The sequence below is a fragment of the Aythya ferina genome, assembly GCF_964211825.1.
Source record: "Aythya ferina genome assembly, chromosome: 1".
NCBI classification, from domain to species: domain Eukaryota; kingdom Metazoa; phylum Chordata; class Aves; order Anseriformes; family Anatidae; genus Aythya; species Aythya ferina.
The window spans coordinates 1,382,517-1,410,209 of NC_140296.1; the positions used below are offsets into that span (position 1 = coordinate 1,382,517).

General features: G+C 46.7%; 1 protein-coding gene across 3 annotated transcripts; it reads left to right on the top strand.

Moving 5' to 3' along the window:
- Positions 1-27,271, top strand: POLD3 (DNA polymerase delta 3, accessory subunit). Of its 3 annotated transcripts, none has more exons than XR_014685100.1 (13): positions 1-212; positions 1,503-1,558; positions 3,445-3,547; positions 5,884-5,923; positions 7,521-7,653; positions 10,387-10,651; positions 11,987-12,059; positions 14,446-14,608; positions 15,870-15,982; positions 21,084-21,184; positions 21,919-22,000; positions 25,248-25,561; positions 26,625-27,271. XR_014685100.1 is itself a non-coding variant. In XM_084494320.1 (12 exons), the coding sequence occupies exons 1-12, from the start codon at positions 153-155 to the stop codon at positions 25,451-25,453; spliced, it is 1,395 nt and encodes a 464-aa protein (XP_084350446.1). In that variant the 5' UTR covers positions 1-152; the 3' UTR covers positions 25,454-26,543. The 3 variants fall into 3 exon arrangements, 1 of the variants encoding a protein (XP_084350446.1); XR_014685101.1 differs by lacking the exon at positions 26,625-27,271 and adding an exon at positions 26,397-26,543; XM_084494320.1 differs by lacking the exon at positions 26,625-27,271 and having other exon boundaries at positions 25,248-26,543.
- The last annotated feature ends 422 nt before the right edge of the window (positions 27,272-27,693 follow it).

The window sequence follows — 27,693 nt, forward strand, 5'->3', positions numbered from 1 at the left end:
GTCCCCAAGCCCCTCCCGGCGCCTCCGCGCCCGGCGCCATGTTGCTGTCCCCGCGCGGCTGCCGTCGCGTTGCCATGGCGGCGGCCCGGCCGCCTCAGCGCTGAGGTGCGCGGGAAGGGCGCGGGGAAGGGGCCGGCCCTCATCCGGCCGCCATGGAGGACGAGCTGTACCTGGAGAACATCGACGAGTTCGTCACCGACCAGAACCGCGTGGTGAGTCCCGATACCTGCGGCTGGGGGGTCCCTCCGTGCCCTATTTCAGCTCCCCCAGCCGAATATCTGCCGGTGGAGGGGGTGGTGGCGGAGTTTTTCCACAGGTCGCCGCTCCACAGGTTGCCATGAGTGCTGATTTCCACTCGTACGGGGCCAAAAATGCTTTTTTTAATCATTTTTTTTTCACCCCCTGTAATAGTTTAGGGTCTCTGAAGGGAATCAGTGATGGCATTATTCCCATCATAGGAAAAGCAGCTCTCCCCAGCCTACTTATCCTCCATAACCTGCCATAACCTGTTTGTTGTTTTTTTTTTTTTTTTTTTTTTTTCTCCATAAACAAACCCAAATCCCTGTGGTGACAGCAAAATTTTACCTCAAAAAATAAAACTCAGAGGAGTGCCTGGAACCAGGAAGGGATTGAGGCGGCCCTGCCCACCCTTTCAGCTACTGCCGGGTCAGCCTAAAAACAATTACCATTTATCACCTGTAGCATCTTGAAGCCTTGTTACTTGTAGGAAGGTTCAGAAACACAGTACTCAAGTGTGTCTGGTTTTATTTCAAAATAAAAACTTAGCCCGGAAACCCATCCAGTAAAGTTGCTGCATCCTTGCGGCTGTCAAAGGATTTGTCGTAACACGAGCTGCCTCTGTCATTATAATTTATTTCCATAAAGTGGTAGACTAACAACAACTCAATTAACAGTTGTGCTTGAGGCAGGAGAGGCCCTAGCCTGAGGTTTGATGTAAAAAAGAAGGCAGAAAGGGAGGAGAAGGAGGTATAAGGATGTGCCCTGTTCAAATAGAGCAGCAAGTCTTGGAGCTGCTGGCTCTTAGAGGGCTGTGGTGCAGCCAGAGATCCCTGGTCCCTTGTGACGGGGAAATTTGGGAAGTCCTCGGTGGTTTGGGGTGAGCAGTGAGTGCTTCTCACAGCCAGGTGTTGTGCTGTTCCAGTTCCTTCTCTGTTGTGAAGCTGAGCACTGAATGGCTTTGTCTGTGCAGTGGCAGTTCAAAAAGGTATTCACAGAAACACACCTATTAAAATGTAGTCATAAAAACGCACCTTTTAGGGTCGGGAGATCATTCAGGTCTTGGGGGTTAAATCTATTCAGTGTAGCCCAGAAGGAGGGCGGGTGTCCACATGCTCTCACTTCTAACAGGTTTTTGTGGTGAGTTTCCTGGGGAAGGGGGTCTTAAAGGGTTCGACTTACCCTCGGGAGGATGTGTGAGGTTTAACAGTCAAAAGAGTGAGGTTTTCTTAAAGTTTTTTTTCTTCTTTTTTTTTCTTTTCCAGGTGACATACAAATGGCTGAGCTATACTTTAAAAGTTCACGTCAACCAGGCTAAACAGTAGGTATTGGTATATCCTGCAAGCATTTGCTTTTGTGTCAGAGCCTTGCTATTACTGTTTCCCTGTCTGTGGTTAACATATGAAAAGGATCTCTCTGGATGATGGGGAATCAGCTGTACCGTCAGAACATCGTTTGCTTCTCCAAATTTTGCTTAAATGTGTAACTTTGGGTATATTTGGGGGAATAAAAATTATTGCAACCTTTTAAAATATTCCATAAAACAAAGTATGAGCTCTCAAGGATTCTGGGGTTGTTTTTACACAGCCAGGTAGGGCTAAGCAGAGTTAAGTATCTAAAGGTCGCATGAGCACGTCAGGTCCCATAATATAAATCCTTTTTCTCCTTGTTCCCACCCAGAGCTGGGACCTAAAGGCACGTTTGTGGCGTAGCTTCAGCTGTTTTGTCCTAACTGCTTGAACATCAGCTTGGGCATCTAATGTGCTGAAAGATGGGTCTCTTTCCTCGGTGCGTGTTGAACAATTTAGGTGATGGGTGCTGCAGTGTGCTTCGCTGCTGGTGCAGACCTGGGTGGGATGGCTCCTGTGTCGTGGGATGGAAGGACACGGGCTCTGTGGGAAGGACGGGCAGGGGAAGCGAGGAGAGGACGTCCCCTGGATGTCAGTGAGCCTCATAATCCCAAGCCCTGAGCCTCATTTGGGAGGTTTCAACCAGGAAGGTTTGATTTTCAGTCCAGGAGGCTCCAGGAATGCACTGCTGGCAGCTTCCTCCTCCAAGGGATAGAGGAGCCGATGCAACCAGGGCTGCAGTGACCATGACGTGGAGCCATTTAGGATCCTGAGGGCAGCAAGGAAGGAGCACAGCAAGCTCTCTACCCTGAGCTTTGGGAGAGAAGCCTGGCTTCCTCAGGGATCTGCTTGGTAGAGTACCACAAGACAAAGCCCTGGAGGACAGAGGGATCAAGAAACCTGCTTAATATTCAAGGATCACCTCCTCCAAGCTCAGCTTCGATGCATCCCAACAAAGAGAGAGTCAGGCAAAAATGCCAGGGGGCCTGCGTGGATGAGCAAAGAGCTCCTGGCCAAGCTCAGACAGGAAAAGGAGGCTCACAGAAGCTGGAAGTGAGAACAGAGAGACTGGGAAGAATATAGAAACGTTGTCCCAGGGGTCAGGGATCAGGTTCAGAGGAGTCTGCAAAGATGCTCAGGGGCTGGAGCTGCTCTCCTGCGGAGACAGCCTGAGGGAATTGGGGTTTAGATTAGACACAAGGAGGAAATTCTTGCCTCAGAGGGTAGTGAGGCACTGGAACAGGTTCCCAGAGGAGCTGGTAGTGTTTAAGGCCAAGCTGGATGGGGCTTTGGGCACTCTGTAGCAGTGAGGATCTTCAGGTATCTCCATCAGATATTGTACCTGGGACACTCTTCGTACACCACTGGTATTGGTGGGAGCTGGAAGCTTGATTCTCAGCTCAATCTCCTCAGCACTAGTCACGCTCTTTCCTCTTGTTGCTGATCACCGTGTCCACGGTTATGTTTGGGATTGGATGTGTGCTCCTGGCAATGTCCTCAAGCACCAAAATTCCCAGCTCCTTTGTCAGGTGGTTCGTAATGCTGGGTTGTAAAAGCGTTTTTCGAGGGGAAACTTTGGAACAGGGATTTGAGACAATCTGCAACCATCTGTTAAAGTTTTGAGAGCTCGAATTCATTTCACCTTTGGTTAATGTTGCTGTTGGACTGTGGGATTCTTCAGGGTGGCAGGGGAGGAAGGCGACCCAATAAGGTTAATTTAATCCTGGTTAAAATAACCGCGTTTATGTAAAAAGTTTCCATGTCAGATTAGCTCTGCTCTTTTTACATAAGCTTCACAGACAGGGTGGTGATGAGCTCATTCCTTTCAAGGCAATTAACACTGATTTGTTTTGTGCAGGATGCTGTATGATTACGTAGAGAGGAAACGAAAGGAGAACTCAGGAGCTCAGCTTCACGTCACCTACTTAGTAGCAGGAAACACCATCCAGAATGGACACGTTGTGAGTGTTTTATTTCTCGAAGGTGTCTCAGAGCTGCTTGTTCTTGCCTTGTTTTCTCACCTTTTGTAACCTTTGGGTCTGAAGCTGAACTTAAGAATTTATCAATTTAAGTATCGATTTCTCAATAATTTATCAGCTTAATTTATCAAATTAAGACTTTATCAATCTTAAGAATCTTATCTCTCGACCCTGTTGTTATGACCAGACAACAGATTTTAGAAAATAGTCCGGAAGGTCCCTTGTGAGATCAGCTAATCCGTTTTCCAGGATCTCCTGTGGAGTAGAATTGTGCTAAGTCACGTTTGGAGAGAACTTGGAATTCAATTAAAGTTGTCTTGTTAAATAAGGTAACTACTTATCATGGTGTACAAGAGAAAAAACGTTTTGTACTCAAAAATAATTTGGCTTGCTAAGCAGAGCAAATAAATACATTAACTCCTTGTAGTCAATGTATTTATTGTTTCTCGTTCCTGCTTGTCAGATTTTCAAAAATGTCATTCATAATTTCAGGTAGGTACCCCAGGAGGGTTTTTTTAAAGAAAATGAGCGAATTGGTTGCCTGCTCCCCTTTTCTCTCGTAAGAGTTTAATAAGATGAACACTAAGTGCTTTCAGTATTCCACCAGGTGTCTATTCATACCTTTAGGTACCCAAACATCTTTTAAAATGCAATCCACAGTCTTCATTTAGGATTAGTCCATCTCAGGGTGCCCTGGCTTTTGTCAGCAGACGGGGGAGAGAAACAGCCACCATCCTTTTCAGTTTTTCTAAGTAATTGATTCACAGGCATAGGATACTCTCTTTACATCTCCAAATTTGCCTGAAAATGAAGGTAATTCTCCATTGTGTGAGCTCCATACAATGAAATTTATTTATTTTTTTAAAGCTGTACCAATGGTGTCCAACCTACAGCTTGAGTTTAACATATTTTTCCCCTGGTTTCTTTTGGAAACAACGAGGTAGGGGCTCTTGGCTCACTAGAGTAGGTGAGAAGTTCATAAACACGCAGGTTTTAAACACCTTAGGGCAAACTTAATAATAGCAATAAGTGAATTCTGACATAGGATATGCAGGATACAGGTTTTTTATTTTTATTTTTATTTTTATTTTTTTGTACTCAGTCTTAGCAGTACTTTTAAAACAAGAAAAATTTACAAAGGTAAATGCATAGAGGCCACTTTTTCTTCCTCCCCACCTCATTTTTAAATACTTTGATTTTGAACCCTACACAGCCCCAGTGACTTCTAAGAAGGATGACCTGCAGCAGCAGTAGTTGTAGGGGCAGAGATGTAGCAATGCAAATTCAGTGCTCCCAAGACTGGGTGCCTGAGGGCTACCCGGAGCTGGAAAATCTGGCAAATGCTTCCAGAAGATGTGCAGGCATTGGAGTAGCTGATGGGTAACGTCTGGCACAAGTCAATTATGGGGAGGAAACCGATGAGAGTGCTTCGGATCCAACCCTGTGCCTGCCGAGCACCCTGCACTACTGTCTGCTGTCAGTAGGGGTAGCCACAAGGCTGTGGATTCAACTCCAAGAGCTCTCTGTCGGGAGACAGGACTAGAAATCTGTCAGAAAGAATTCTCCTCGGGGCTTAAGCACTGCTGTGTGCTTGCCACTTTATACAGCCTCAGTGGGGGACCAAGACTGCTGATCTTTCTTTATTTTTTCAGGTTGCCTGCAGTTTCTTGTCTCTTGTTCTTCTGCTGGATAGCCTGGTATCAGTTAAACACACCATTGATGGATGGATTTTGTCGAGCCTGTCTGTTTTGGATGCTCTCTGTACTCACTGCAGCCTGTTGAATGTCAGAGAGCAGGTCCGGTCCTTGAAGACTGGCAAAAGTACAGGCTGTAGAGCACATTTCTGGAAGCATTCGTTTCTGGCTGTTAAATTAATTGCTTATCTTTTTCATTGCATCTTGCTTCTCTTTTGCCCTGTCTGTGCTAGATAATGCTATGTTAAATGTCGTAGCCTGTCTTAATATATGTGGCTACTGCATCAGCTTTCCAGCAGTTGGTCTCCAGCTGCGTTCCTTTGCTTTTCTCAGCTGTGCTGCACAATTGTTTTGTTCTTCTTTCGTCCATATCTCATCTCCTGGTGTCAGGAACGGAGGACTGAGCGTTTCTTCTTATCTGTGAAGCAGTGCAGTAGGAAAGCAGGAAGATACAGCTGGGAAAACGAACTGCTGAGGGTGGTTTAAAGGCGTTGGCAGAGTTCTGTGAAGCTGCACCTACAGTCTGCAGGCTTTTTCATTCAGTAGATAACCGAAAATATTAGTCTTACAACAGATCTTTTCAAGATTTAAGGTTAAGATTAATAAAATTTATTTTTTTTACAGTGCCACAAGGTTGCAGTAGTGAGAGAGGATAAGCTGGAAGGTAAGCAGATCGTGAAAATTATGCTTTTTTTTCTTTGAAAGAACAGCAAAGTGAGTAAAGCTCAGAACTTGCCATCTGCACATAAATGCTTAGTCAAGCTCTCGGCTTCAGGTGTGTACTTTTTGTACTAGCTTTTTCTCAGAATTTTGAGTGTCTGAGCCAACAGCTGGGTAACTTTACAGGCTTGTGATTTGGGTCTGATTTCTGGGTTGCACATTTGAGTCGACAGGGATTCTTTTCCAACTCCCTGCCACTTGACAGACGGCTCCTCCTTAAAGGCAGCAGTAAAGGAGCAGGGCACAGCAGTGTCTCACGGCATTTTAGACCAACTGGGAGCATTCAGGCTTCCAAGAACACTGAAAGAGATGATTCTTGTTATTGATTAAATGCAAGATCTCGATACTAATTTAATATCCTGTGAGAACGTTCCCACTTTTGTCTGAGGTATTTGTTTTCACAGGAAAAAATGTTCAAAAAAAATCAAACCAACAAGAAAACAGCAAAACTCGCTTCTGCAACACTGCTTCCCAAACTGCTCCCCTTGTATTGTCAGTCATTTTCCTGTCTGTTTCCACGTCTGGTCCTGCTAATGAGATCCGACCTGTAGCAACTGAAACACATCTGCAGGCTCCTCATCACTTTCAAGTAACATCTTTGGCGTTTCAGAACGTACCGTGGCATTTGTCGTGACCTTTACCATCGATATTAATGAACTAACTTTGAAAGACTCGTGATATTTTCCTTTTTGAAAGCGAACCCGAAGTGGATTTCTAGCTGAGTTGTCTTCATCAGGGCAGCAGATTGTCAAGCAGTGCAACTACTGCCTGTCATGCTCGTTGAATTATGCACGCTGTGTAAGGTTCTGCTTTGCCATGGAGGAAAGGGTTGTTCGTGGTTTTTGTGCTAGAAGACAGGCCAGGGGTATGACTGAGATTTGGAAGAGGCTGAGGACTGTGATGGGAGCAGGGCTGCGTAGTCTAGGAATGGCCCCAAGAAATGATTGCCGTGTGTGTTTTTGCAGTGCCTGGAAGCTCTGCCTCAACCCAGGGCTGTGTGGAAAGAGCGATACGAGCCGTGAACAAAGAGTTCCTAAAGAACAGCTCTTGCCTCAAGGGGATTGCAGCCTAAACAGCATAGAGGAGATAAAACATTGATTTCAGCAGCTTATGAAAGAAAACACTGCAACACTAGCTGTAACAGCAGGTGCTGCTTCAGTGGCACGGGGAGCAGTTGCAGCAGGGTTGAGGTATCGCCATCTATTTTCTTCCTCAGCCTTAGGTAGTTGTATAGGATGTTCTGAATCCCAGACACTGGATGTTTTGAAGGTAAACACTAAGAGATTGGTCTTAATTCAGTTGTGTAAAAACCAGGTGTGTACAGTAGAAAACACATTTGACAGGCTCGTGGAGTCTGCGACCTTGAATTCTCAGTTAGTGATCATTAGAAGAAGTACAATTAGATGCTTTAATTTGCAGGTCCTTGCTGTCATGGGGACGGACTGTCAGTGTTCATCAGAGGCAGAGCCTAATACTGAAAGTTGCCCCTTGATTCTCTAAAAGCTGTGCTAACAGGACTTCTCTTCTTTTTCCCCTCGCAGCAATGAAGTCTAAACTGGCCACGATTGCAAGCGTGCACGTTTACAGCATCCAGAAAGCCTTGCTCAAAGACAGCGGGCCGCTCTACAACACCGACTATGACATTGTCAAAACAAACCTGCACGACTGCAGCAAGTGAGTTATGGCTCGGTTTTGCTTCTTACGCTCCGTGGTTGGAGATTGAGATGTTGTTACACAGTGCGCTTCAGCAGGAGTCAGCGGTTACCAGACATGCCTGAATTTTTAGAAAGCTAGAAGAAGTCATGCCAGACCCGTCCCTAGACAATAAATTGTATCGTTGTTTTATAAACTGAGCTATCTCCAGCTTACGGTCGGTTCGCTTGCTCTCTTACTCCAGCAGTGTTCCAGTACTTTTCTTGTCTGATGGCTAGAAACATTTTTCTTATCTCCAGGCCACGCTGAATCATGATCGTTTTTCTCCAGTTCCCTGTCATGCAGGAAGAGTAAATCGAAACAGACGTACAAAGACACGAGCGATGCGTTCAGGAAAGCACTAACCTGAGCTTGCCTTCTGTTCTGTGAGCCTGTGTCTTCATCCACTGCTCTCTTCCACCTCTAAAAGCTGACTTTCAGAAACCCGCTCTCTGTATTTCAGATAAGAGCCTGGAGTGTAAACAGACCAAGCAGCACAAGGGTCGAAATAGAGAACGGTTGTCTTAGAATTCAGAGGGACTTCGGTCTGCAGAGAGCATTGATTTGCTCTCTGAGTGGTGCCTGGCTGCTGGGGCTTTTCATTTATGTGTGTTTCCCCCCTGACGGCTTCGTCTTGATGCAATCAGTACGTACGGTGCCGTGACCAATCTGCTTTAGAAGCGAGATGCCTGAATGCTGTGTCACGGGAAGAGTATAGAATAGAGGGCTAGAAACATAGCTGCCTTACAAGAGGGTGGTTGGGAAAATAATGTTCTCGAAGCCGTATTTCAAATACGAATGTCAATACTGCAGTAAGAGCTAGAAAACCCAGCTTCAGGGAAGATGTGTGCTGTTTCTTTGGCTGTAGTTTCCTTGCTGTTTGTGCTAAGGCACCCCTGCGTGGTGATACTCGTGCCTCAGAGGAGCCTGCCTTTCAGATTTGTACACCCAGAAGGTTTAGACAACTCTGAAATCGCTTTCTGAAGCCTACCTTTAATTCTCTGGCGGGATTTGGAGCGGTGTTTCCCAAGCGAACTGAGAAAAAGGCAGCTTCTTCATTTGTGGCCTGGCTGAACTATATCCAAACCGACCACGTTCCCTCTCCCTGGGACTTGTCAGCGACGTGAATCGCCTCTTACAGCCGGGACAAGATCCCCGCAGTACCTGCGCGAGACAGAGGTCTGCCTATGTGCATGTTTACAGCAAACAGAACCTCCTGGCTTCTTCCGTTTCCTTCTCAGTCCATATATCTCCGAAGCTCTGGGGCAAGGATCTTTATTCTCTTCTGCGTCTGTATGGGACCTCTTATGCTGTGAAGACGGAGGAGGTGGCGAGCTGTACTGGGATAAACAACGGGCTTTGATGCATGTCACCAACGTCAGCTTTCCAAGCGGAAGCAGCTCCTTGCTTGCAGAGCCCAGTCCAAACATTGCTTGTTTTTCCAGCGATTATTCAGTGAATTTTGGATCGAGCCCACAGGTTGTAGCCGCGCAGCAGCAGTAGGGCAAGGTAAATTCCCAGAGGCCTGGGATGTGGAAGGTTTGCGTGTGCTAACTGCACCATCATTACAGACAGTGACAAGAAAGCATTAATTGTAATTTGGGGAGTTGGTGGTGTTGCTCATGAGTGTCTGTGGAGTAGGAGCGAGGGCCGTTTAGCATGCTGTGTTGACCATGTTGAGAACAGGCTGCAAGTAGAAAGGAAAGCAGGAATATTCCCCTTCAATGCCTCCTCTCCTTCCATTAAAGGTTTGGATGTTGAGGGATTGCTGCTGCAGAGGTGTTGTTTGCTGATCCATTTCGGTTTCTGACCCGCGCACAAGCAGGCTGCATGTTGAGCTGCTAATGCCCAGGCACGGCGATTAATTGGCAGAAAACTGATTTATGTCTTACGCAAATAAAAATTACGCTATGCAATTCACTGGCTTGGAAGGCGTGAGTCTGTGCTCTTTTGTGGCATTTCTGTAGGAAATCTGGAAAGCCTCGCCTGTGATTTGCACAGTGGGGAGCAGAATTCGGTTATTTTTGGGTACAGCTATTCCTGACTCTCCGCGAATTGTCTTGTAGCTGTGAGCACATCGTTTCATTCTTGTATCTCAGTATTCCCCAACAATCACGTTTCAGACTGCTGCAAGCTGAGATGCGTCTCTGCCTACCAGTGACTCCATGAAAATGCCTTTATATAGTTAAGTCACTGAATGTCGTGGATGTCTTCTGAGCCCTGTGAGTAGTTTACTCGCAGTTGTAATTTACTTACCTGGCTGGTGAGGTTGCAGCTGCTTGCTGCAGCAAGAGTGGACCCTGTCAAAGCATCTGAAAGTTGTGAACGTTTTAGATCATCAGACAGCAACACTATTCACGCTGTAAGCTTTGGAGAGTGTAACCAGTTTAGGAATAAAATGCAGTTCTCTCCATCCCCACCCTGGGTGTGGAGATGGGCTCCCCCCCTCCACGAAATCCCAACAGCTTGTTTTGCATTTGAATGCTCTGGCTCTTGCTGACAGGTTCAGCTGATCTTTTCAGTCGAGGTCTCCATCGCTTTCCCTCAGCGCCAGCCTTTCTTTCTCGTCCCCATGCACAAATTAAATTGTTCTTTTTTTTTTTCCCCCATAACAGGAGAAGGCAGAACCAGCGAAGTACGGCGCTGCTGGGGAGGAAGCCGAGGTGAAAACTAAGAAGTTAAAAGGCTAATTAAATTTCTCACTCCGTCGCACAGGTTTAGTGCCATTCACTGCGCTGCCGCCGTCCCCAGGACGCCCGCCGAGGTTTCTCAAGCACAGACGTCGGCGCAGGCGGGTGCCCAGCCACCGAGTGACACGGGTGCTGCCAGCGTGCCCACGGTCAACGGCCACGGTCCCTCAGCCACCAAGCAGAGCTCGCAGCAGCCCAAGGGCATCATGGGGCTGTTCGCAGCCAAAGCCGCTTCCAAAGCCCAGGACACGAGTAAAGAAACCAAAGCAGAGCCTAAGGAGGCCCCAGGTGTAAGTTACCTCAGACCCTTCGGGTTAACAGCCTCGGGCTTTGTGCTTATTCAACCTCACTAACCTTAACCAGCCGCAGCGTGGCTTCATCCAGCGCCTCTAGTGCTAAATTTGCTGTCCCCTGGGAGCGCTCAGGCAGCGCTCTTGTAAGTATTTAACCGTATAGCGCAGTCGTGCCTCCTGTCATCAGAGGGGAGAGCGTTGTGCCACGCTCTTGACCTCGCCGCAGAAGTGTAGCTGCCGTGCCTTTGACACTTTGACGTTCCTCCTTGAGCCAGATCTCCAGCTAGTATAAACCAGCATAGCTGCATTATTGAGACAATTGTTCCATTGTCTTCAGTGATGCCAATATATACAGCAGTGGAGGATCTCGCGCTCTCTATTGTGCTTAAAAGGATTTGTTTTGAGCAATAAGTGAAATGTGAGAAGCCCAGGTCTTAAAAGTATCAAGGTGTTTAAACTTGGTCTGCGAGGGAGGTTTCAGAGCCTGACCTGTGCGAGACTAAAATGTTTATCTTCCCAGCTGCTGTTTTTTCCAGCACAGGGCTGTGTTTTAATTTTAATCAGTACGAGTGTTTTTAAAGCAGATTGGCCAGTAAATGGGTATTAAAGTGGTAATGTTCTCTGTATACGGTTTAGCCTTTTTTTTATATAACAATTGAGTACATTTTGGTTCGTTTTTCTGATTTTTATAGTGAATTGAGAACTGCCGAAACGTGCTTGTCTGAATGCTTTGGAAAGTTTAGTGTCTGGTTGCCTTTTTTGCATGAAAATAAATGGGATTAAGAGGCCAAGCTTTCAGGCTTTCTTTTTGTGTGTGATTTTTCATTTTGGTGGTGGCTCTAGTAATGGAATCGAGCAGTGATTTTTTTATTTTATTTTATTTTATTTTTTTTTTGCAAACTGCTCAGCAGAACAGCGTATGTGCCAGAGTAGCTGGATAAAGTCTTCATGGTTTGGCCAACCCGTGTTCTTTCCCCTGTCGGTTACCGTGAATTGAGGCACTGATATTTTGTAAAAAGAACAGTTCTTTACTGGGAACTGACCCAAATCCCAACCACTTATTTCAGTAACGCTGTCAGCCATCACATGGGAATGTGACCTAGGTTAGATTTGAAGGCCTAGCTTAAGGGGTGGTAACTAACTTGCTCTCAGACTTTCAATCCACGTATTATCTAGCATTTTCAAGTTCTCCCAAACAGATGTTGAAATCCAAGACACCGACTAGTCAGCTAATTATACGTATTTATTTTGTTTGTCCAGAAGCAGTGCTGCGCGTTTCGAGGGCTCTGTTTCATGAATAATTCCTGTGGTTACACCTCTGTTTGCTTCCAGGTGTCTGCAGTAAGCAGCAAACCACCAGCAAAGGGCAACATAATGAACAACTTCTTTGGAAAAGCTGCCATGAGTAAGTGCTTTATAACCTGCATCAGTTTTCAGAAACCATTGTGGTCAGGGACCAGTCCTCTGTAGTTTAAAAAAAACAAAAGTCCTGGGGGACATAGAAAATCAATTTTTTTTCCACTAAGTAACAATTAAAAATAATCAGTGCTATCAGGTGTCTTGCTATGCAGCTGTGATGGGGAGGCAGGAACAGAGATCAGGGAGTAGAACTTTCCTCTTCATTCCCCCCGAACTTCAAGACATGAGGCTTGCTGGATTTCCTTTACATCCCTTCTTTTCTTAAGATCATTCATTTGGACTCAGAGGGGTTAATTTATTTTTTATTTTTTATTTTTTTTTTATGCAGCTCTTAAGGCAAAAATTAGAGGAAAGTAGAAAAGTTGTAAGTGGAATTTTTCAGACAACAAGCTTGCTGGGTGGAGATCAATTAAAATGACGTGTTTGTGCAGACTAACCCAGGAAGGATTTTTAGTGCAGAAGAAATCTGATTTAAAGTGAGTACTTTTGGCTGGAAGATTAGCTATTGGTAAAGCGTGTGCCAAAACCTGTTAGGCAGAGCATGTTAATGGTGCTTGCTTTTCATCACAAACCACTAAGGAGCCTATAGTTAGGTTTAGAGTTAATTACTGCAAAGTGAAGAGCTAATGAGCAGCGTAGAAAAGTGAGGGGTGGGCTTCCCCTCTGAGGAGGGGTTGGAATAGATGGCCTCTGGAGGCCACTTCCAGCTGAAATTGTCCAAATCTAAGGAAAAGATGCAGAATCTTTTGAACACACATTGGAAATTATTTGAAGATGCTGTTACAAAAAGCACTAGAGAATTCAAAGAGTTACTGGGTGAGAGCAAACAGCAAAATTCACCCTCTATGAACCAACTGTTAAAGTCTGCGGGATACAGTTGTCAGAGAACACACAGGGAGCAGCTCTGCTGGACATCTTCAAGCTCCTGCTTTGTTGAAACCACACTCGCTGAGGATGCTTTCAGCGTAGGACTCAAATCTAAGGGCAGGCATTACAATTAGCTCCGTTAAATTCTTAAGATCTGAGAGGAGCCCTAGACCAAAGTTCGTATTCTAAAAACCCAGGAAATTGAAATTGCCTGCTAAAGATAACACAGTGGCAATAAAAGAAAGCTTTGGATGAGTTTCTGTGACTTCCCATGGGTCTCAGTCCTCTGCTCAGCCCTCTCAGGGAGCTGAAACTTGCTTGGTGACTGCAGGGAGGGAGCAAATTGAGCAGAACTGGAAATGATTACACGTATAGAAAATACAGGGTGATTCCAGGCGGAAGATTTATTCCCTGCACGTTGATCTGTCTCTCCTGGCTTCAAAGATTTCACCGCTGCCAGAAAGTCCTGAGTTTAACAGTAATTGGGTCCTTCAGCTCTGCGCTATTGATCATAAATACGATAGCTGTCATTCAACTTCTTCCTTCTGAGCTGTTTTCCCTCGCTCGGTGAAGCAGCCAGCCTGTTTGCCAGGCGGGGTCAGAAAGGTGTTGGCAAGAAGTCCCGTAGCCCTCTCAGCAGTCCTGTAGCCCTCTCAGCAGTCCTGTAGCCCTCTCAGCAGTCTCGTAGCCCTCTCAGCAGCCTCTGTTCCTGCTGACAGTGTAGTTGGTCTCGCTGATCAATGCTTCACCCAGGCATCTCATGCTTGGGATGATGCAGATTTCTAAATTGTCTCTGCCTGTGCTAACAGCACCGCCCATCAGGTTGATAAATCTATTATTTGATGACCACTCCCCCCTGATCTCTCTCTTCTGGTACTCGATTGAGGCTTTGCCGTGGAGTTGTCCTTGTGTGTGGTGCTGTGTAGGCAAAAAGGGCTGGTTCTTGGTTGGAGTTAGGGAAGAGACAAGCTGCTACGTTGCTAAAAATACTGATTGTGGGCTCTAACCTTATGGAGGCCGCACGCAGCTCTTGTTGCTGTTCATCAGTCTCAATTCTTCTGTTCCTGGACTTTTCAATGCTTGATTAAAACTGATTTGGAAGGCAATAAAGGTGGATGTGGTGGTATGCCAAGGGGGATGTGTAGAAGATGGGCTCGCGATCCTGGTGTGGTGCCTTAGATCCTGGAGACCAGGCAAGCTTCTGCCATCGCCTCCGAGCCTTCTCTGCAGAATTTATGAGCTGCTGCAGCACACCTGGCTCGCGGTGTGTTCGGGCTGTGCCATCAGGAACAACGGAAGCAAACCAGTAAATCAGCTGGAAATGTAAACATCCCCTTCTTTCATATGTGACATAGCTTGGTCAGTGCAGATCCCTTAATGCTTCTACACATCATCTGTAGCGTTGTCGGTGCTCTTGGTGCATTGTTCTGCTTAACCAACCCCTTTTTAAGTTGTCATTTGTACTGAATGCCCAGTGTTCTTTTTTTTTACTGGTTTATTCACAGATAAACTCAAAGTCAACTCCGTGCCTGAGCAGCCAAAGGAAGAAAAAGAAGTAGTCAAGACTTCAGTTCCTGTAGCGCAACCAGAGTCATCCCCTAACGCTGTCGTAGAGAAACCTGGGAGGAAAACAGAGCCTGCTAAAACTCAACAAAAGGACAAGAAAAGGTGGGTCAGACAGTTCAGGGTCCCTGTAAGCTCTTAACCTGTGTGTTGATGGCCTGCACGAAGCTGGCTAGTCATATGATGCTGGCTTACGTGCTGTTTTCAGCTACTAAATTGCACTAAATGCGCCTAAAATTATCTTTCTTAGAATTCTTTCTCAATATTTCTTTTCCACGGAGTGCTGTAGGTGCCTCAGGGCCATTTGTGCCATCCCAAACGGGGAGGGACGCAGTCCAGGTACTCCTCAGCGGGACGGGGGTGGCGTTTCGTGAGACAACCTCGTGCTGTGAGCAGGCTTAGCGTGGACCCCGCAGGCAATCTGTGGGGGCTGGCAGGAGCACCTGTGCTGCAGGGAAGGGTAGCATATTCCCAAGCTTGTATGTACACAGCTCCCAGCACACAAAGTTCTGCTTGTTGATTTCCATAGCTAATGTGCTGCTGCTTTCAATGCCGCCGGTTTACTTTGGGCTGCGACTCCGAGGGAATTTTCAGTTCAGCCCTTTGTGTTTAATCCAACCCAAACTGACAGAGACAAAAAATCATTACAGCCTGATGGCTCTCCGGTGGCCTGGGAGTAATTAATTGGTGGTCTCGATCCGTTTTTAACCGGAGAGGTAAGCGCACCGCCCAGCCCACCATCGCAGCTGGTGCTTATTGATAGTCTTACCCAAAAAGCTGTACCAGCTCCGTGAGGATACGTGGGCCTTTAGCCTCCAGGCTTGTTAGTCTGACGCGTCTCGCCAACAGTCAAAAGAAAGAAGCTATTTTATTTTTCCAGTAGTCTTTAAAAATGGCTCCAGGATTCTGAGACACTACCTCATAGGCAGTCAGTGGCGAGCAGTCTGTCAAAAGAGCTTCTGAACGATGCTGTTGGGGACATTGGTGTTTGGGAGCCTGAGCTAGAGAGACAAGATCAGGAATGTGCTCTTGCCAGCTTGCTGTGGCCAAGCTAGGTGAGGTGCCGGGCAAAAACTGAACTGCAGAGGGGCTAAAGAAGTCCTCCTTGTTTTGGAGAACTGGATATGGGTAAGGTTGAGAGGCTTGAAAATGCTCTTGCACTTATATCTGATTGTATAGGTAAGCATACTTCAGCTTATGTGATGCTCATATGTTTCTGAGAGGGACAGAGGTGTTTGATTTCTTTGCTAGCAGTAATTCTATCAGGAACATACTTGTATAAATGCGTGCAACGTTTTCACACACACACACAGGAGGGATAGCACGTTTTCATTCCCTTTTTCTTCTCCTCATTTCTTTGTGGCAGTAAAATGAAGAGGTTGGACAAGTCGGATAACGAGGAGGAAAGAGAACCCGAAAACCAGAAGAAAAAGAGGAAGCGAATCAAACAACTTGAGTCTGACAGCAGCGATGAGGAAGGTAAAAGGCGTGTAAACAACCAGACACATAGGTCAGGCCTGATTTTGATAACATTGCTCTCCGAGGCTGTTGGTCAGGGGCCGAGGGAAGAGTTCAGAGCACTAAGGACCGTGCAAATGGCTGTAGCTCGAGTTTTCTGCTTTCCTTGTGCTGCGTGCACTTCAGCATACCATTGAGATGCCTCAGTCATTCAGTCTTTGTCTTAGCTTAGCTCAGATCTGGCCGTCTCCTCACCAAGTGTGCTGCCAGTCACCCTGACGTGTGTGCAAAGGAGGTTCTCGAATCTCCTGTGAAAGATACCGCGCCTTTCAGAGTTGTGGGGCTGGTCGTAACCAGTTGATTTAGTGAGTAAACACTTACAAAGTGACCCTCCCCGTTCTCGGGGTCATTTTTAGTATCTTTATTCGGTCTGTTTATAGAAATGGTTTGGAAGATGACAGCATTGGAAGCAAGACTTCCAAAAAAAAAAAAAAAAAAGAGAGAATAGAGAAACTGGAGGCAAACAGTTGAGCCATATCCGATGCGACTCCGCGTCTCCTCGGTGGCTGTTGGCTATGATAGGAGCAGGGTGCCCAGAACGTCGCAAAATTTGGGCTTATAATGAGGAACAGCAGAGCCAGATTCCAAAGAATTTGGATAATTGAGGTGACAAATGCCGTTCAACGTAGATAACTGGAAAACAAGTTGGGAGCCGAGCTGGGGAATACGTGCTAAGTGGAGCAGTCATCCAGCGAGCTGATCGGGAGAAGAATTTGGAGATCATTATGGACAAGTAATTGAAACCACCAGGATAGTGTAGAGCTTCAGCAAAAAAGGTGAAACAGCTCAGAGGTTGCACTAGGGAAGGGATGAGACTCCAGCAGGAGAACAGAAGCTGTTTGCTTGCTCAGTGTGGCAAGCCCACGAGAAATAACCACGAGGTGAAGAGAATCTGTAATAAAAGTTAGGGATGCGAATCCTGTTGGGCGTCGTAGCAGCCTCCATGCCACCTTAGGCCTATTTTCATGGTTTCTCTCTCGCCCGGCATAATTTCAAGTGATCTGTGTCATCAGGCATCCGTCACTTCTACTCGAACCATTCCACAGAATGATAAATCTCTCAGGAAGCCGTTCTTCACCATCGGTCTTAATTTCATCACATTCCTGTGTGCGGCTCCCTGTTTAGCCATAAAAACGACGTATGCCCACGCTCTCTGGTATTTAGTTCTTTTAAATGTTTGTCAGCTATTATCTGGTCTTTCCATTTACTCATCACCCAGCCGACTGACGAGCTGCGTTGTTTTGCTGTGAAGAGGGAAGATGGAAATCAGCCCGCTTCAGCCACTTGAAGCGCTGCTCCGTGCCGGGCTGGAATCTCTCAGCTCATCAGTTCTCTGCTAGCGAGCAGGCAGCAACGAATCCTTTGTTCCAGGCACGTGGTAGGGACGAGCAGGGGAGGCCGTTATTTGAAGGATGAAAGCTTGTTGGTTTGGCTTTCTTTTTGCTGCCAGAAGGTGCTGGTTTTGAATATCAGAGCTCTTCAGTCTCTTATTGATTACCTGTGTTACGTTAGCATAAGCTGACTAGTTAATGCCTCGTGTTTTCATTTATTTCATGGTGTGAAACTCTGTGCACACACCAAATGCTCTTAGTCATTCTCCTTCAGTTCATTTATGCTCTCAAGCTTGAGTTACCTGGTTTTGCAATCAGAAACCAGGGATCTGGGCAGGTTGGGGGCCTGCTTACCTTATTAACCTCGCTCTCTCTGTAGCTTCAGTCATCAAAAACGGTGCAGGAAGGCTTCCCTACCCGCTCCTCCGTGGGGAGAGTAGGTTTATGTTTTGCCCATTTTTAACCTACTGGAGATGTACGCAGAAAATTTGGCTTTCCATTTGGAGGATTTTCTTGTCACTGCTCTTGCTCCTCCTGCGTCATAGCCCTCTTTGTTCTTTCCAGTATGTCGAGAAATGGCTTTGTGCTACACGTTAGAATTGTAAATTTATGCAAATCATAGCCTGTGTATGCAAATTTGTGTATTACACGGATTAGCTTTGTGCTGCTCCCTCTTTCAAAAGGGAAAGATTAGAAATGAGAGAGTTTCCATCGTTCTTTTTAAGCTAATGACTCTCTAAACCACCCTGATTAGGTCTGCGTTCAGTGCTTTGGTTGCTTGCCCTCCTAAATCCATCTGGACGAAAGAAGATAGGCTGGGATTCTTTGAAATGCTCAGACTGGAGCCAAATCGATAATGTAGGCAATATTACATCCTCTAATCGAGTATAAAGACGTAAGCTGGGTAGAACAACTTCTAAAAAAACGTACGGCAGCTGGACTTTGAGAGCTTCTACCCTTGGAAGGATTGGAACGAGGTTTCTCCAGAGAGCAGGGGCAGTTTTAATCAGGAGCATTTGGAAACCGCTGCCAGCCAGGGCTTGGTTCATCCAGCACCCACAGACAATCGAGGGGTGAGTTTTAATCGTGCAAGATGGGAATCCAAACTGTCCAGGACAGTTACCAGAGGCAAAGAGCCGAGCTGCTGCTTCCACTGACACATCGAGCCTGCTGACCTCCTCTGGTCGCAGGGACGCTTTGTGGGTTTGAATCCGGGTCTGTACAACCCGTGCACAGCTCTCAGGGCAAGTCGTTTGAGCTGTTCTGTCTTAGCCTGCAATTAATGCACCGAAATTAGCCCCAAATAAGCTCTTCTTACCCGAGTGTCAGCACGTTGTACGGAGGTGAAAATGCAGAGAGCCCACAAGGCACAATCATCTCCATTTAAATGATTTTTTTATTTTTTTTTTTCATTAAAAAGTTATATTGGTTTGAGGGTGCCTTAGTCACTGCAGGTTGTTTTACTCCCAGTGCCAGAATAAACTACACAAGTGTGTCCACAGAGGACAGGAGGTTTTGGCAGCCCCAGCTATACCAACACAAGCAGACTTTCGTAGTGTTGACAAGTGTTTTACAGCCACTTTGGAGGGTGATTTCAGTGGCAGGGTGACCTACAAACTCTATCAGTTTCGGAGAGCCGCGGCAGAAGCACTAAAGCTTCTCACAGTTTTTCCAGGCAGGGTCAGAGCAAACCAAACAAAGCCAGGATTTACATCTTTGGTACATCCAATTGCCCAACTTGTATCCATTTCACGCAGCTGTTGCTGTTGAGTAAACTGTGGGCAGCAGCTCGGGGTTGACTCAGGAGTTATCACATGTCAGAGGGCTGTGCTGGCTAGGGGAGGATAATAAAGCAACAGAGATGCAGCTCCATGGCGGCCTGAAACAACGCTGCCGTGGGAAGGAGGTGCCTTCTGCCTGCCAAAGCTGGGGCAACTCATTCTAAAGAGGCTAAAAAAAATAAAAAAAACAAATTTCTCCCGAGCAAGAAGAGCCGAGTTGACCCACGGAAGGTCCCTTAGCAGGCTCTGCTATCAAGCAGAGCTGGCAGGACTTTTCCCAGCCTGGTTTTCAACCCTCTGAGCCGCTCTTTAAAATAATTTGTGATCAGCTTGGGTAAGTCCACGAAGCAGGTTCGGTGCTGCGCAGCCTCGGGGCGCTTCAGCCTGCAGTTGCTGTGAGACTGGGATAAATATTGAGCATTTTGAGCTCCCCGCAGCTCCTCGCAGGCTGCCCCAGCAGTTCGCACCTTCGAGCAGCCCCGTTGTTTAGTTTTTATCTTCGCCGAGCTGCCAGAGCCAGCCCTCTGGAGCAAGGTGAAATACCGAGTCATGTTATCCCGCTCTGTTTGCATTTCTCTGCCTCGCTTACTGAAGTAGTTAGGAGGCTGAGCCCTCGTTTGAAGAATGTAATTTATTATTTGGCGTTGGCAGCCAACCACTGTTTCGCTTGAGCCCTTCTTAACCTACGAAGGTCAGTTGGCCGCACGCCTGGCACAGTCATAACTCTTCACACTGACCTAATCGGCTGGGACAGCTACAGATCCAGAATTCGTGTTACGACGACAGCATGAATGCAGGGCCACGGCCAGCAGAGCGGGAGGAGAAGCCAAGCAGGCACTCTGTCCTCCCGGCCAGCAGCAGCGTTGTTATTGTTAAGCAATAGGTCAGCTGAGGAGTTTCTTCCCCCACGTTCCCAGCTCTCCCCCACGGCTGAGGGCCTGCGTGGCCGTGTTTTGCTCTTGGGCTCAGAAAGGATTTGTTAAAATCACTGAAATTAGTCGTGGAGCCTGCTGCGGGGTGCAAGGTGCTGCTCCTTCCCCCTCCTCGCCCTGCACTGAGTTTGTTTCGCTGTCACGGCTCCGTCCTCCTGCCAGCCCCACGGAGGAGTGACCCCAGCTTTCCTACACCCTGCTAGACTCACCGAGGCCCTGCTGACACTGCCTGAGAGCTTCCAGAGCTGGGCCTCGACCATTGTGGTCAGTTTTTGGTGTTGGATTCCAGGGTTTCAGTCACTGCATCAATCTGCAGCATGAGACGGAACGGAGATGATGACTGGACTTCTTTTTTGGGGGTGGTTTGGTTGTGGTTTTTCGTTTCTGTGGGTGTTTTTTTTCCTCAAATCAGGGGCTGGGTGTCCCTGAAAATCTTTTAGGGTGGGTAGTGTTGCACTTAATTATCGGACCGAGGTAGTTTCAAGCTAATAGCATCGATCGTTTGGGTTTTGTAGCCTTGATTGTGAAGCAGTGGCTCTGCTCTCCCAGTGGCAGCGAGGTAGAGACACTAAGGTCATCCAGGGATTTGGGAATACGCAGTCTTAACCCTCACTCTTCTAATCTCTAAACAAGTAATGATCCCTCTCTTTAACGAATGACTGACATACATGGTTAAACCATTCAAATTTCTGTGCTTTTTTTTCACGTTTTGCTTAGTGGAGCTGATGGTGGCTTCCCAAAAACGCCCTTCTCCCGTCCTTTCCCTTTCACCCTCCAGCATCCTTGCTGTGGGAACCACAGCACGTAGCACCTCTGTGCCGGGTGAGCTGCCAGGCTGGAGGCTTGGAACTCGGTGTCCTGACCTGAACTAAACAAATCTAAGTTACAAGTTGTAAACCTCGAGCTAAATACAGGTTGCAGGCAACTACTCAGGGTTAAATAGATGATCTGAGGCAACGGTAGCCACAGGGGGATCTTAGAGCAGTGTGCTATCAAGATGTTCCTCTGTCCTTCTTAGTCAACGTCCCGCTGTCTCCCTCACCTGAGGAAGAGAGAGCTCCATCTCCACCACCTCCAGCACCTGCTCTGAAGACTGAGTTGGAGCCTGCATCCAGTGAGGTAAGAGCGTTTTATCCAGCTTGAAAGAGTGTCATGTTCACAATTTTGTTTATTTTCTAGAACAGAACTTTATTTAAGGTTTGGTTTTTCTGCTGACATAGCTCAGTTTTCTTCTTTTTTACCCTGCTCATGGTTCTGTGAATTGCTGCTCGCATTTGGACCCCCTTCCTTCTAAATCTTGGCCTCGGGAGTCGAGGCAGGGCCAGAAATGAAACCAGAGAGCCTCGGCGTTCAACCTTGTATCACAGAGAAGCTGCTGCGTAAGGCCGGTGGGCTGTGGTTGGCAAGAAGTCAACCTCTGAGCTTAAAATTTACACGTAGAGTTACTGGAAGTGCAGCTGTTCATCACAGCACGTGTCCTGATACCTTGCACACCTTGTTATTTCCTCATTATTCAGAGGAATGATGAAACAAGCCCAGTGCCACCTCCTCACACAAGTAAACGCATTTCAAAAACGTCACATGCCCCAGGAGAGGAATGTGCCCCCAGGGCTGGCAGACAGGGGAGGTTGCAATCTGATTTAAGTTGTTCTGCCTCCCTAAAATTTGTCCTGGTAGGATGGGGGGGATTGTGGCATTAATAAAACTTAGACTGGAATATCCAGAGAAGGGACAGAATTTACAAATCGTGCTCAGCTTGGTTAGAGAAACCCTTGGGGTTGATGCTTTTATGACCCGAGTCTGTGCACGGGAATTTAACTCCTGATTTCTCACGGTACTGCAATGTCCTTCAGGTTTCAGCTGGAGGGAAGAAGAGGAAACGGAAGCGGGTGCTGAAATCCAAAATGTTTGTTGATGAAGAAGAAGGCTGCATGGGTAAGACTGTCCCACACACATCAGTGGGGCTAATTTTTATTGCGGTTGTGTTGAAGGTTTTTGCAGGTCAGCCTCTACCAGGCCGAGGAAGAGGTTCACAATATCACTTTATTTTGCTTCTACCTCATGCTCCCAGCCTCAATAATTCACCATTTTGGTGAAGGCCTGGTAGGGGTTTATGAAACTGTGCTTGAATCCTAATTCTTTTTGATTATTCACAGATTTTTCTTCCAGTTCTTCTCCTTTCCCTCCTGCCAGCGTGAGCACCTCCTTCATTTGCTCTTCTTTCCAAAGATAAAAGCTTTTCAAAATGATGCAGAGAGAAGTCTAAATTTTGGGATAAATTCTATCTGGGATAAGTTTGTTTGTTTTTTTTTTTTCCCCCACTTATCTTTTGAGGATAAATACAGGGCTTGTGCAACACAGCTTGATAATGTTAGTATAAATTTCAAGTATCCCAGATAAACAAGGAACAAGCTGGGGTTTAAATCCTAGGAGAGGGTGTCTGTTTGTGATAAGGATGGTTCTGCTCTCTGAAGGGGAAGAGAGTTCTTGCAAGAGTACCAAGAGCCAGAGGCTTCAAATTCCAGCCTGACTGGACGCTGCTTCCTCGTGTGACATGTAACACCACTGTGCTCTTTCCTCCTCTCTATCCTCACACTGCAGTAGAGCTGTAGGAGATCAGAATGTGTTTGGTGTGTTATTTTTTAAAGGTTTTAAAATTTTAAGAGGGTGAAATACGTTTCTTTGCAGTGCTGTTGTCAGCTAAACTGTATGAGATGCTTCACATTCTGCAGCCTTCATGATCCGAGTAAATGTTGAGGGAGTTCAGCCAGTTCCGGAAGCCCTCTTGCCATGGTGCAGGTTTCTTGTGCACAAATGTGGAGAGACTCAGGGCTGCTTGGTCCAAATCTGGAGCTGCATGAGCCAGCCTGTTTGCACCTGTCTGTATAGTTGTATCTTAAGTTTCCTCTTAGTTTTGTGCATCTCCTTTAAAGAAACAAAGCAACCAAAACCGAAACAAAGCACTCAGCAACCTCTTCTCCCAGCCCCAGAGGTTTAGCAGTCCCTTGTGAAGGCCAGACCTTTGGTTTTACACTTCATATCCACTCCCATTTTTTGAAAAGGGAAACCCAAGCCCCTGTTGTGCCTCAGGGAGACACCCCTGGGAAGGTGAGAGGGATGCAGCTGGGATGCTGAGGGACTGGGCAGGGAGAAGATTCTGCCTCCTGGACTGAAAACTCACCACTTCCCAGTCTGTTGGGCAGAAATTGCTGTCTGGTTATTGTCCAGCTTCTCCCCTCCTCTACACGCCCTTTCCGGGCACAGACCTAATCATCTGAAGGCTAGATAACTTGCAAATCTCCCAGGCTAATATAAATTGTTGTTCTTCTTGGAAATACATTTTTTTTTTCCTCTCCATGATGCCCTTTTTATTTTAAACAAGGGCTGCAGAGCTGTTAAATCCTGACGTTAGGGTTAGGCTGCACCTCGTATTTCTCCGTGACTTGAAGTGATCATTTTCACAAGAGCTGCAACAGTAAGAAATTGGTGTCAAAAAGCAAAACTAATTCAGGGATTAGCCCTGAGGGAAATTGAGCAATTAAAGTATCCGTGGAGTTTAACATGAGGCAGGTCACCATGCATCAGCAGGGATACAAGCGAGTGCATCTTCTTAGTCTATGGCAGAGAGGAATTAGTGAGGTTTAAGCTAAAGCATTTCTACCTTGCACCTTCTAAAGCCTGAAGTCCACACGGACTTCAATCCTGGAGTATGTCTACGGCGTTGCAGGCAAATTTGTTTTACATTTGCATGCCTGTGGCTGCCACAAATACAGAATTTTTAAGTTCAGTCGCAATCTCAGTAAAGAAAGTTAATCTAAGATAGATTGTGTTGTAATTGGAGGGGATTAAGCACGCGCTTCGTGTTACCAACAGTTGCCACCAGGGTGACAATGCCATAACTTTTTAAAGCTCAACAACTGGCCGGCAGTCTGTTAAAAACTGCTCCCTGAAAAGCCAGTTGCCTCTGGAGGGAAGTTTTAGCTTGGATTTATAGTCCCCATTTGAGCACCCACTACCAGCGAGGAGCAGGATTTCATACCAGTCCTCTTTCCCGTCCGATGACGTCGAAAACCCTGCGTGATTTGATGCATTAATGCAACTGAGAGCTAATTTCCCAGAAGAAGAGGCGTTAAGACGTGTGTATAAACGAGGACAGTTGCTAAAGAAGAATGGTTTACTAGAAGAATACCAGAGCAGTGCTGGGAAGGCTGATACAACGTTTACTAGTATCTAATAATGGCTTTCGTCAGTGGAGCCGACTCCAGTTTCAGCTCAGCGAGTGCTGGTTTCTGTCTCTTAGCTTTCCCTCGTGGGATGCTGACAGTAATGAGCCAGCAGTCCCATTCATTAACGCCCCTTGATGTTGGTGATGAGTTTGGTTTTATTTCTAATGGATTTCTTCTGTTGCCTGTCTGCGGAGAAAGGAGCTGCCACCTGAGTGTTGTGCTCCTTTTCTCACCTCAGAGATGGCTTCATTTTTCCCCAACCACCTGCACACAGCGCAGGAGAGGGAGGAGAAGATCTCCTCTGGGTTGCCTTGCCCTGAAGTCTGGACAATTAAAGTCTGGACAATCTGTCTGATTGCTTGGGCTCCTGCTGAAATCAGACCAAGTCAGAATTTTTGATCGTCCCATCCTCTGATGCAAAACTAAAGATTTTGATTTCATTCAGATTCATCACTTCTGGGTAGCTGCTTGTCAACCTGTGGCAAGACGAACTGATGGTAGGGACCTGCTTTAGCTGTGTTTTTTCAGCACAGTCAGCCCTCGTTTCTAGAAGAGGGCAACACTTTAATATATTTGGAACAGGAATTGTCCTCTTGAGTGCTTCCCAATGTGGAGCCTTGGGCTGCTGCTGTGTAAGGTGTACGTACAGCCCATGAATGAACATCTGTGGGGACACAAGACATTTTTAAAGAGCAGGCTGATGTTAATGCTCCCAGGTCGTTAGCCTCTCTTACATTTAAGAAAGAAGGGATGCAGCCTGACAGAAAACCAGCCCACTCATCTGGATCTAGCACGTAACCTCGAGCATTGGGCTTGGCCCCCGTACCTGGCACGTACTCCTCAAACCCAGAACTCTTGTTCCTAGAAATACAGAGGGAGAACTGCAGGGAGGAGGTCGCTGCTCTTCAATTCGCAGGCTTAACCATCTCCATTTGTTCTTCTTCTCTTTTAATCAGTGACGGAGAAGGTTTACGAGAGCGAGTCCTGTACCGACAGCGAGGATGACTTCGCCAAGACCAAGCCTCCAGCTGCGCCCAAACAACCTGCACCGCCTGTCAAGAAAGAACCAAAGGAAGAAAAGAAGAACCCGAAGAAAGGGGCAGCCACCGCCGGCAGAGCCAACAAGCAGGTCTCCATCATGGGATTTTTTCAGAAGAAATGAACTCGTTCTTTTCCCTGGTCCCTTTGGCAGCTTGGGAGCGGTGCTCGTTTTGAGTGGCTTACTGAAAGCTGCTGCACTGGAGGAGGACAACATGCAATCTTGTGTTAAGTAAGATATCTTGCTTACTGTGTAAGTAAGCCCTCTGGACTAGATTTTGTACTGGAAAAAAAAAAAGTTTTATCTGTTACTGCAATAACTCAGCCCTCTTTACTAAGCTGTATGAAAATCACCACCTAGATGGAAAATCTAGAATGAACTCTTGAAGGACTCTTCAGCTACTTCCATGACATTTTATTTTTTAATAGGGCTTTTTACCAGCTCAGTGCTGAAGGCCTGTTCCACGAGTGGTAGGTTGACTGAACGAGGAGTCAAGCTCTGGAATCATTTTTTTTTTTTTCCCCCTTTTTTTACATTCCCAGCTCTCCAGATCGATTTAAATCTTCGTGTTGGTTAGAGGCTGCAATGTAGCAGGTCTTCAGGCGCACACATACGAATATTGAACATCTGCTTCAGCTTGAACTGAATGAAATGAATTTAATTTTCCCCCTAAGACCGGTAAAATAGTTCTTGCTCTGCCTTTCATAATCCGTTTTTGGACAAAGCAGGGCATATAAAACGCTCTTACTCTTTTCTTCCTTGAACATATCCTCTGTAAATTGCTCAGATGCCTAATTATAGACGAGGACACTGTTGGTGCTCTGTCTCTGCAAAAACATCTTAGGCTTCCCACACAATTGGCTCCAGTGGAACTGGGGGAAGGCTTTGCTGGTATTGGGAAAGCAACTGCCTCTTTAACCTTGAAAGTCAACGAGTCAAAGGGGACAGTGTTCAGAGGGCTCTTCCGATAACCCCAGGCAGGTGTCCTTGTCTGTGAAGAACCACACGCAGCTTTTTCATTTGCTTTCCCTGCTGCAGGTTTGTTTTTTTTTTTTATTTTTAACAGGCACAAACCAGACACCCCAAGAGTTGTTTTCTAGGACATCCAGTCAGCTGCCTGCTGGAGGAAGCGTCGCAGCAAATGGTTCTGAGAAAAAAAAAAAAAAGTTATTGGAGGTGAATAAAGCACTGCAGTCCTGTCGGTCAGAAATAACTTCTCCTTTTGGCTGCCTTCTGCTTTTTTGGTGCTAAATTTTATAGACTATCTTATAAAAGGCCCCTTTTTTTTTTCCAGAGGAGGGATGCTCAGCACTTCTGAAGCTTGGCCTGCTGAGGGCTTTCATGTGGGCAACTGCTGTCAGCGGTGGTCACTTCTGGGTGGTGGGAGAGCAGTGTGTGTGTGTGTTGAGATGTGCTTGCAGGTTGGTATTTAGGGCATTTGTGGTTGGCACAAAGGCAGAGCAAGTCTGAAGGGTTTGAAGCAAGGAAGGAACGCCTTCAGGTGCCCAGCTGCAAGGATTCTGACCTGTGGGCAGTAAAAGGGCCAACTAATTGTGTGGACACAGTCATTCAGGCTCAGAGATCGAGTAACTCTGGGCTTTGAAGTGGAAGCTCCCAGGAAAAACAACGAGAGGAGAGGGGAGGGCAGGCAGAACTAGCACCAGCACCCACAGCCACCCTCAGCCAGAGCCTGCTGCACACCCTGAAAGAGGTTTGATGTTCTCAAGCTGTGTTTTAGCGATGTGGGCAGCAGAAAGCTGTGGTGGGAAGGTAATGAAGGACTTTTGTTTTCACTTTGCTGAAGACCACGGCCTGGTCCAAACTATAGCACTGTAGCGTGTTGGTTTTTCTTGGTAGAAGTGGGGCGCGTGTTTCAAAAGGGAATGATAAGTAACTAAATGTATTAAATACAGATTTGTCTTTTTATTTTACTGATTAAAAGATGTGCTCTGTCCTCATTTCCAAAGCTCGACACTTGACTACACCCAAGGATGGCGCCACGCTGACGTGGGCAAAGAGTTCTGCCATCAAAACGGGGGATGGAAGCACCAAACTGATTATTTTAGGTCACCGAGGGGGCAAACCCCTCCAACCACCGAGCTCTGTGTTGAATTCAGCCCGCTCCAACGCCTCCTCAGGTGCCGGTCCTCTTTTCTCTTAACGATTTTTAGCGAGGACGTGGTGTCCCAGCGTGCTGGCACCTCACCTGCTGTGGGAGAGCTCGCCGCTCCGCCCCAGCTCCCCGTAGAACCAGAGCAACGTCATGAGCAGCTTCCTCAGGAAAATGACTTAACGTCTGCAGCAGGACATAGGCGAACTTCAGCCTTCCAAAATCATGAGCTCATGCTCCCCTTCCCGCGCTT

Coding starts and splice junctions, on each gene's coding strand:
- POLD3 (XM_084494320.1), top strand. CDS start 153: ATGGAGGACGAGCTGTACCTGGAGAACATCGACGAGTTCGTCACCGAC. Junction 3,548..5,883: donor CCATCCAGAATGGACACGTT/GTGAGTGTTTTA, acceptor TTTTTTTTACAG/TGCCACAAGGTTGCAGTAGT. Junction 21,185..21,918: donor TGGAGCCTGCATCCAGTGAG/GTAAGAGCGTTT, acceptor AATGTCCTTCAG/GTTTCAGCTGGAGGGAAGAA.